At 42.1% G+C, this 10,369-nt stretch overlaps 1 protein-coding gene across 1 annotated transcript; it reads right to left on the bottom strand.

The window, feature by feature from the left end:
- Nucleotides 1–3,408: 3,408 nt before the first annotated feature.
- Nucleotides 3,409–5,756, bottom strand: LOC124281340 (enoyl-CoA delta isomerase 2, peroxisomal-like). The gene is made up of 4 exons (XM_046717375.1): nucleotides 5,447–5,756; nucleotides 4,968–5,152; nucleotides 4,375–4,510; nucleotides 3,409–3,814 (listed from the first exon to the last, which is right to left on the bottom strand). The coding sequence occupies exons 1-4, from the start codon at nucleotides 5,713–5,715 to the stop codon at nucleotides 3,568–3,570; spliced, it is 837 nt and encodes a 278-aa protein (XP_046573331.1). The 5' UTR covers nucleotides 5,716–5,756; the 3' UTR covers nucleotides 3,409–3,567.
- Between the last annotated feature and the right edge of the window lie 4,613 nt (nucleotides 5,757–10,369).

Here is a 10,369-nt window from a genome sequence, read left to right as displayed (position 1 = left end):
CAAGCATGACCAGACAATGAAGCCTGAAGGGACTAGCATCAACCCATCAAACAAGTCAACCAGCCTGACCTCTTCATCCCCGTCAGGCATGACCAGACAATGAAGCCTGAAGGGACTAGCATCAATACATCAAACAAGTCAACCAGCCTGACCACCTCATCCCGGTCAGGCATGACCAGACAATGAAGCCTGAAGGGACTAGCATCAACCCATCAAACAAGTCAACCAGCCTGACCACCTGATCCCCGTCAGGCATGACCAGACAATAAAGCCTAAAGAGGGACTAGCATCAACCCATCAAACAAGTCAACCAGCCTGACCACCTGATCCCCATCAAGCATGACCAGACAATGAAGCCTGAAGGGACTAGCATCAACCCATCAAACAAGTCAACCAGCCTGACCTCTTCATCCCCGTCAGGCATGACCAGACAATGAAGCCTGAAGGGACTAGCATCAATACATCAAACAAGTCAACCAGCCTGACCACCTGATCCCGGTCAGGCATGACCAGACAATGAAGCCTGAAGGGACTAGCATCAACCCATCAAACAAGTCAACCAGCCTGACCACCTGATCCCCATCAAGCATGACCAGACAATGAAGCCTGAAGGGACTAGCATCAACCCATCAAACAAGTCAACCAGCCTGACCACTTCATCCCCGTCAGGCATGACCAGACAATGAAGCCTGAAGGGACTAGCATCATGTGCACCGATCTACCCAACTCGGATACGATCACATGCATCCACCATATTACTGTTTAGTTGTTGTTTAACGCTGCATTCACCAATCTTCCAGCTATATGGCGGCGGTTTGTAAATAATCAAGTCTGGACCAGACAATCCAGTGATCAATGATCAACCGCATGAGCATCTACACAAACGGGATACGACGACATGTGTCAACCATGTCAGCGAGCCTGACCACGCGATCCCGTTAGTCGCCTCCTACGACAAGCATGGGTTGCCGAAGACCAATTATACCCGGGGACTCCTGGGGCCTCCACCACATTATTGACCATAACTAGCAGATCCCGTTAGTGGCTGATGACAAGCATGGGTCATTGAAGACTAGTGCATGCCCATATGTTTATGGGTACCTTATAAAATCTGTACCAAGTTAAAGAAGAATACTCCAGGGAAAATGTGTTTTTCAAACATCCTTTTCTACAAGGATGTTGCCTGCAAAAAGTGACCTGTCTTGAAAACTGATATTTTACCATTAGTCATTACACCCCCTGACCTATGAATACACAATACCATTTAGAAATAGTAAAAGTTTATATTTGAGATTACACTCTGTCAGTGAAGTGGGGTTGAGTTTCATTCAAGATTCAAACCCAGACGTCAGAGTGTGACACCAAATCGTCAGCAAACAAACTCAGGGACCTAACCCACTCAGCCTGATTGGAATTTATATAATTGTATCCAATTTGAAGTACTTGAACAAATTCAGGTGGTATCACTGGTTGAAACAAACATACAGAGTTTCAGCTTCCTGGTTCCGCTGTTTCTCAGGGGATTGCAGGGAAAGAAACCTTTCACAATTTCCCACTAGATCACAGGACCAGTGAGTGGACAATAATTAGTGGTCCTGTCTGTACTTCATTGGTCCAAAACAACATTTAAACATTTACTTAACTGTCAATACAAAATTCACTGGCCACTCAGACCACTGCAAACTCTTCATTTAGTGGTCCTGGTGATTTTTTACAAGCCAGGGACCCTAGGACCAGCGTACATTTTGCACACTGGGATTGTGCTTAAAAGTTCCACATGCCCAGGAAATGCATTTGGGAGCATGGTTAAAGTGCTGTATCAACAGAGGGAGAGAATGAGTATGGTTTTATGCTGCTTTTTCAATATTCCAGCAACATCTCGGCAGGGGACACGAGAAATGGCCTTCACACATTGTGCCCATGTGGGGAATCGAACCGGGTCTTCGGCGTGACGAGCCAACAGTTTAACCACTAGGCTACCCTACCGCCTGTTCAGTCTAAGTAAATGTAGGCTCAGTATTATTCGTGACACTGCTAGTATAATCAGTGTACCAAAGCCATCCATTCATTGTTACATCCAAAGGATTTGATTCATAAAAGTCTTGTAGCTTCTATTATCTTCCTATTTGGATCAACTGCCCACGAAAAACGGAAAACGTCTTCAGCCGGATGAGTGAACGCTCTGACCTCGGCTACCCATCGCCCATTAGAGGTCAAAATATAAAAGCAACAAAAATAGAACATGAACAGAACCAAATTTCATTACATACAGCATCAACACATCTGAGTAATGGCCACATGAAGTTTCAGCTCCCGATGATTAAAAGAAAAAGGTTAACCAAAGGAAAAATGTATGACATTCCAACAAAATCCCAGAACATGTGTGCTCAGTTCCATTACCAACCAAGACTTCATACCCACAAAAATGGTTCAGTAATGACCTTGAGTAAGTTTTCATAATGGATGACACAAAATGGACAAACACTTGTTTTTCAGTCAGGTGAGCTAAACATTTACTGATTAGTTTTAAGTGAATACATGCTGCCCTCAACCACAGTCAAACTATTGAACAAAGCAACCTTAGCACCATGAGAGTTGCAAGTCTATCACTTACGATAACCTTAGCACTAAGATTGCTTTGTTTAACAGTATCTGTAAATACAGACTTAAACTGACTGACTGGTTTTACGCCGCTTTTAGCAACATTCCAACATCAGGGTGGGGGACACCAGAAATGGGCTTCACACATTGTGCCCATGTGGGGATTCGAACCCGGGTCTTCGGCGTGACGAGCCAACGCTTTAACCATTAGGCTACCCCACCGCCCCACTTAAACTAACCCTTAGTCTCTGAATATATATATATATAATGTTGAAAGAAACAAATAATTCCTATGAAATTGAAAATTAGCCCAAGTGAGATCGGTAATTCATAAACTGAGACCTTCATTTAGACCTTTAGCATTGCAGAAAGGGATGGACAGAGGAGAAAATAAAGTAGTTATGTCCGTAATCGATTGTCTTACAGTATTGTAAGACAGTCGATTACAGACATAACTCGGCATCTCCTTAGTCAATGATCCTAGGATTGTGGGTGCTGTTCTACAAAGCAATCGTAGCGATAAGGGAATACCTTTGATATGATAGACCAACAACAGTTGAAGCGCTAAGGATGTTTTGTACAACAGCACCCTGGAGACTATTCTGCCCTTGGAGTGAGTGAGTGAGTGAGGTAAGATTTACAATATCATGGAAGGGGACAACAGAAATGGTCTTTACATATTGTACCCATGTGAGGAATCGAACCCAGTTCTTCAGCATAACAAGTGAACGCTTTAACCACTATGCTACCCCATTGACCCTTCTGCCCTTCGATCTCCAATGAAGTGCAATATCTAATACAATATTACACAAACCATTTGTTTATTTTTCATCTATTTAATCTGTCTGTTTATATGCAACGGTAGGGAAAAAAACAAATATATTTTCCCTTTCCATTGGCATAACCCAATCTCAGTGGATCTATGCGTCAATCTTTCAGTCATTTCCCAAACAGAAATCAGCACACTCAAGGCAGTGGACCACTGTAGGTTTGGAGTACAGGGCTGTACAAGTCCTTCTTGAAGCTATGCAAAGTCTCTCGCTTTAGTCCATGTTTCCCGAGAAACTCGTTGGCCATCTGTACAGCTGTGTTGACCAGCTGTGATTGGTCAGCCACTTGGTCCACTATCCCACACTTTACAGCTTCGTCGGCCGTGTACCGCTTGGCCTGAAGCACAGCCTGGGTCTGAATGGGGCCTGGTGGGACCTTGGCTCTGGAAATAGATGGAGAATATGACTTAAAGACAAAGGTTCCAAATGAAGAGTATCTTGCAAGGTAATATCACAGACTTAGCTGCCCGAGATCTTTCTTACTAATCTTTATGAGATGATCTAGGATTCCACATGTGTCAGCATGAAAACTAGAGCAGAAAAAATTATGATTTCTGGATCTTTTTACTCTTTCATCTTTTTGTAAATTCTGAGATTTTTTAAATTTTTAATTCAAATTAGAATAGACTATAGACTATGGCCAAATACTGGCATCTGAGCATTAAGATTTGCTGCAGTATCATTCAAGGTAATAAATTACCTTACATTGATATTCTATAAATACTGTTAAAATAAACAATACTCCCGAGAGTATATTACAATGTATTTATTAATATTGGCCCAACAGATTTGGGAGATCATTCTGAAAACAATTTCCATAATAACAAAATGTATGCTCCCTTACAGCTCGTCAAATTTGTCGTACCACAACATCATTACATGGAGTTAAAACCGAAATATTTTTGAATCAAAGGTTCATGATACAGTTTACTCCATTACATGCCTGATCATGGCCAACAGGACAGGAGGGAAGCTGAAGTTTATGAGAATCTCGTTCAGACACATCCATCCCTTGTCCCGTCGCATGACACGCAGGTCGTGGGCAAACGCCACGACAGCACCACCGGCAAAAGCATGGCCTGGAAATATAATAACACTGAAACACTAGTGAAATTCCCTAGATTTGTCCTCATAATTTTTTCTTGTTTCACCAGTGATATATATCCAAGGCATGCATCATTTTATTTTATCCCTCATGATTATAGATTGATGAAGACAGTACCAAACCAACCATACTCATTATCAAAAAATATATATCACACCGATGTTATACACAGGACATCTATTACTTTTCAGTTTCACAGGTCACAAATTATGTTGCTAGGTTAACTTTGCTTGAACAAAGTTTCCACACATTCTAGCCAAGTGGGGAATCAAACCCGGGTATTCATTGTGATGAGCCAACACTTTCCCACGAGGCTACCCCACTACCCCTTAAAGTGTTAAATCAGTCAGTGATAATCGATTATCAATCTCGATAGCTAGCCCTAGTTAAATCAGTCTCTGCATGTTATTGACGAAGATTAAGACACATACCACTGATCGCTGCTACTGTGGGAAGAGGAAACAGCAGGAGACGTACACAGAGTTTGTTAAGTTCATCAAGGTACTCCGCCAGTTGACGCTCTTGGTCTGTGAAGGTCTTCATATGATCAAGATCAAGGCCATTAGAGAAGAACTTCTCATTACCTGTTGTCACTAATGCACGGCATTCAGAGTTTCTGAAAAAAAGTAGTCAATCTAGTTCAAGGGGGAAATATTTGAAAGACATTTCATGAAAATCATATGGAAACACAAAAATAATTTCACATAGTAATATTATCAAATTCATATTAATTTTACATTCTACATGCCTTAAACATCACATGTAACTTATTAAATATTGATGGTACAGTAATGTACACTGTTGTTTAATGTAATATCTTACGTGGAGCTGTACTTAAACACTTAAAGCTAAGAACACGGACATCTTAACTTCAGTCTAATGCTTCAGAATCTGTCTTAAATGTCCCTACTGTTCGACTGCATCCAGAGCTTGGTGCCATTCTTCCATCGCTTTAGGTTGTAGAGTGTTCTGCCCACTTTTCATAGTAACCACAGCCATTCCTTCGTCTTGAAAATTCAGGTCAAGTAACGAGCCAGAAAACGCTGTCGACATTGTCCTCCCACATAATGGATGTGCGAGAGATGGCAATGGCTTCGCATTCCACCCATGCTGCATACATTTGTGCAGTATTTTACTTGAACCCGCTAGTCTTCTACACAACATGAACGAACCTGACATCGTCTATCTTCTCCGGGTAGTTACATTTAGGATTGGCGGTACTGAAACGAAACACGACATTCCGTGCAACTTGATACACACACATAAATGGACGACCGTAATCTGACTGTAACAGGAGTAAAAAAATCGAGTACTCAGTCTGTCACAACGATATTAGAATATATACTGAGTCAAAAAAGAAACTTCACATTCTTTCTTCAGGGCATTATAAAAGAACAAGAGATGGTAAGATGGTTAAATTGTTATTATTTCATTGCTGAAATCTGTGTGATGTACTCGATACACTGACAGTGCCATAATCAGTTCCATTAGGCTACACCGCCGTTCCAAAACATGGGTATACAGAATGTCAAGTCACAATATGGACGTCGAGATTGGAGATTGGCAGCCTGCAACCGATTTCGAATGGTCTGTGAGGACAGTCGAACCTCAGCCCTGGTTCATGTAGCCGGCAGAAATCTGTCACGTAGGTGACGTAGGACGATTTGACGGTCTTCTCGTGACGTCTCACGAGGACGACCCGACGTTGGGCGATCAGAAGTGGTGCCTGTTTGTTGTAAACGACCTCGCAAGTCATACACAGTACGACGGCTGCATCCCACTGCTCTTGCGACGTCAATAACTGATCTTCCCGCTTGCAACATGCCAACGGCACGTTCACGTTGCGCATTTGACAATCGTGGCATTTCAACTGTGGTTTGTAAGTGTTTTTTCAATTCTTGAGGCCAATGCAAACACGTGCATATGAAGAAAACTTCGATGCAAAGATCACGTGATCGACTGCACGTGCAAAACCTGATTTGGCACTAACGTCATTTGCACGAGGAATGGATGGGTTTGAGTGGGTTTTGCTATCGTTTTTCTAGAGTCGAAAGATAGGGATCCCATTTCGGATACCTAGATGTATCATCAGAGAAAAATTATTCATTATTTTTCAAATTACATTTTGTGAAGTTTCTTTTTTGACTCAGTATATATCCATTCACTCACTCTCGAGTGACAGCCAGAGGGACAGATCCACAGTACTTGTGTTGATAAAGCTCCAACTTGACAACGAAACGTGTTGTTTCATCAGAACCCTTGTCACAATGTAAAATGAAGTAGACATCGACATTGCCGTTTGGAACAGCTGGTCTTTGAAAACATCAGGGCCTAGATTTTCGAAGCTTGTAGCAACATTCTTGCAATATCCGCCCAGCGATACCACCAATGGGCATCGCACTTGGTGCAGATGTTGCACAACAACCAATCTTACGAAGGGGAACACCAGAAATGGGCTTCCCGATTCCATTGTATCTATGGCTATCCTGGCTACCGACCGACCCCACACGGTGTATGGGTTACAGTCAGATTGTGAAATCAATCATTTCGTGAAATAACTAAGAGGGTCAGCCATTCAACTACCCCTACTGCTGGTTCTCTTTCTTCCTGGTTAACCTTGGCATTCTCTCTGTGTGACTTTATGTGCAGTGATATTGCTGTGTTGGACAGGCCATTTATACTGATTTTTCGCACGATCTTTCCCATGTATCTGACTACTAAGACATGCGTTTCGTGTTTCTGAGAGTCGGGGCCACAAAATGCGTTTTGGCGATTTGTTTCGTGCATCACGAACATTGGCAATCGTTATCAAGCACATTTATTTCAAATTTGATGGAAAAGTCCAAACCTATTTATATAGCCAATAGCGAAATGGCTGGTCCTCTTAGTCATTTCACGAATTGACTGAAATTTTTAGTCATTTCACAATCTGACTGTAACATATGGACGGCGTCGCCAGGGGCGACAAACTGAAGATTATGTGTCTACTTCATCACTCTATATTTCGTTGAAATTCAATCATGTATAAAAAAAAGATCATATGATCATATATGATACCCCACCATTTTCATACCTGTACCTTATATTCACAGCAAACATACATCAACATGTAGGAATTCTTTTCAAACGTCAATTTCGGAGGGGCGGTGGGCTAGCCTAGTGGTTAAAGCGTTCGATCATCACGCCGAAGACCCGGGTTCGATTCCCAACACGGGTACAATGTGTGAAGCCCATTTCTGGTCCCGTTAGCTGGAATAGTGCTAAAAGCGGCGTGAAACTAAACTCACTTACTCAATCTCGGAGATATGTGGGACAAGAAGATCGACGTAACATGCCTGTCTAGCACAAAATACGTCCGATGCCATGCCTACAGTTGCACTTACCCAAAGGTAAAAGGTGGTTTGTTGGTTTGTTCTTTAACGCCACATTCAGCATCATTCCAACTATACTGCTCACAAAAAAGTAGGGGATATTGAAAAGATGAGACAAATAAAAGCAAACGTATCTTTAATTGTCATTAGGAAACAATGTTCATGTGGAAATAAGGATGTCTAGCAACAGTTTTCAACATATTAACTTTGATAACGATGCAGATGTTATTTGTAGACAATGCGAAGTTCACCAGGGGCGATAACCCAAATGTCACAAACTGGTTAAAACTGATGATGTGGTCACGGTAGTAGACACCAGTGACTCTCCCATGGCAGATATGGAGATCCGTCCTGCCCGTCATCGTGGTCCCACCCCACACCATAACAAACCCCTTCCATATCGATCATGTGGAATCACTCTCACGGACCAGTTATCTTTACATGGGGATTCAAACACAAATCAAGATACATGAGTGAGGTTTAAGTTGTTTGTGAGAGCCCGAGCCAAGCCGGACCGAAAGCTTGTGATACAGTGTCTTTGTTGAGAATGTATAGAAAACTTTTGTGCCTAAGATATGTAGCAGTGAACGAGTATTTTGTTTACATCACGAGTACAGTTGTGATGGGGGTATATCGGGAATGTTCGTTTACGTCTGTTTGCAGGTGACAAAGGGATAACAGGCTATCTTGTTAATTTTAATTATCCCCCGCCGCGCGAAGCGGGGGATATAGTATTAGGCTCCCTCCCCCCGTTCGTCCGTCCGTACGAATTGGAATATCTTAAGAACCGTTCACTAGATTCTTTTCATAATTGGTACCTAGGTTCATCACAGTATAACAAAGATCCAAGTCAGGTTTGGTGAACTTGACCTTGACCTTCATTTCAAGGTCACAAGGGGACTTTAACGTTTTACCTGCATGTTATCTAGGGAAGGCGCAGATGCATAGAACTGAAAATGAAAGTGATCAGATTGATAGTAGTAAAACTATTAATGATTAACTTTGAGGTGTTGTCGGGCAGCAAACCAAATGTGACGAAAATGCTCGCAGACCCCCACCACATATAATGGCCTGTAAAAAAACCCTGATACCACAATCTGAGAGTATTGAAGGCCTTTTCATGAGCCCAAGACATCATACTAACTGAAAATAGTGTCAAACAAAATCAGTACTGGGGAGGCTACGATTTGAAATTTTTCAGCTGCCTCCTCCTGGACTACTTAAACTTTCATTACTTTATAAGTTTGATTTGATAATTTGCGGCGGGGGATTATGTCACTTTAGTGAGAATGCTTGTTTTGAATTATTTAAGAGCTGTGGGATGTGCTGTACAGACAAATGTGATGAGTGTTTCAGTCAGACATGGGGGGGTCAAGTCCTTTTTTGTACCGTTTGGGTTGTCTCTTGTATTAAACTTATTTAACATGCTTTTTCCTTTTCAGATCTTAGCATTGTGAAATATGGGACGTAAAAGGTATAGACTGACGCTGAACAGGGTTAAAAGCTCACAGAAGAGGACGTTTCTTACTGTGCATGGAAACACAAGGCCAGAGCACAGCACCCCTTGCAAGAAATTGAACTGACTGACTGACTGAGTTTAGTTTTAAGCCGCTTTTAACAATATTCCAGCAATATCACGGCGGGGGACACCAGAAAATGGGCTTAACACATTGTGCCCATGTGGGAATCGAACCCGGGTCTTCGGCGTGACGAGCCAACGCTTTAACCACTAGGCTACCCCACCGCCCCCAAGAAATTGAAGGAACTGCAATGGACAGTGACAGTGAAGTTGATGCATCACCCATCAAAGACAATTATTCATTCAATCAATCGTCAATTTCAAACAATGTAGAAGCTCAAGAACATACCTTTGGGGAAACAAACATTTCATACGCATCATGCTCTTTTCGAAATTTGTCTGGATACTTGCTGTGGGAAAAATGTGGGAAAACTGACAATAACTTGAATTATGTGAACATCATAACCTGAGTGGAACCCCAACTTGTGACCGATGTGGTGAGTTAGTTGAGAGCGTACAGAAATCACTTGAACATGTGGAAATTGACATTGATTCTGCAAAAGGAAAATGCCCCTCCTGATGTAAATGATTTGGTTGACACGTTTCTCAAAGTTCAGAAAAACTTGCTCATGAGGGAGATTCCGACTGCCTACATAATCTTTTTACTGCTGTTCTTTCAGATAGGCTTCCTACTGAAGGACTAACTAATGCAATAATATCTGAAACAGTAAGGGCACTGTCATCAAGTACTCTGAACCAAGTTAGATATTCGTGGAGATCGAAATGCTTTTGGAAACTGTTTTTGACAAAGTGCGGAGGAATGGCTATCAGGCTTTTACGCGGCTGGAAATGTATGGGGTCACTGCTGACGGGAGATTCTGTACCAGGTCATTTCGACACCAACTTGGCAGATATCATATTAGCAATTCCCAGCGAAGACACT

Source organism: Haliotis rubra, unplaced genomic scaffold (assembly GCF_003918875.1).
Source record: "Haliotis rubra isolate DU_JTF1 unplaced genomic scaffold, ASM391887v1 Scf282, whole genome shotgun sequence".
Taxonomy (NCBI): domain Eukaryota; kingdom Metazoa; phylum Mollusca; class Gastropoda; order Lepetellida; family Haliotidae; genus Haliotis; species Haliotis rubra.
Note: the sequence above shows the minus strand (reverse complement) of the source record. Positions and strands in the feature narration are given on the sequence as shown.

Coding starts and splice junctions, on each gene's coding strand:
- LOC124281340 (XM_046717375.1), bottom strand. CDS start 5,715: ATGTCAGGTTCGTTCATGTTGTGTAGAAGACTAGCGGGTTCAAGTAAA. Junction 4,511..4,967: donor CACAGTAGCAGCGATCAGTG/GTATGTGTCTTA, acceptor TTATATTTCCAG/GCCATGCTTTTGCCGGTGGT. Junction 3,815..4,374: donor GTCCTGTTGGCCATGATCAG/GCATGTAATGGA, acceptor ATCTATTTCCAG/AGCCAAGGTCCCACCAGGCC.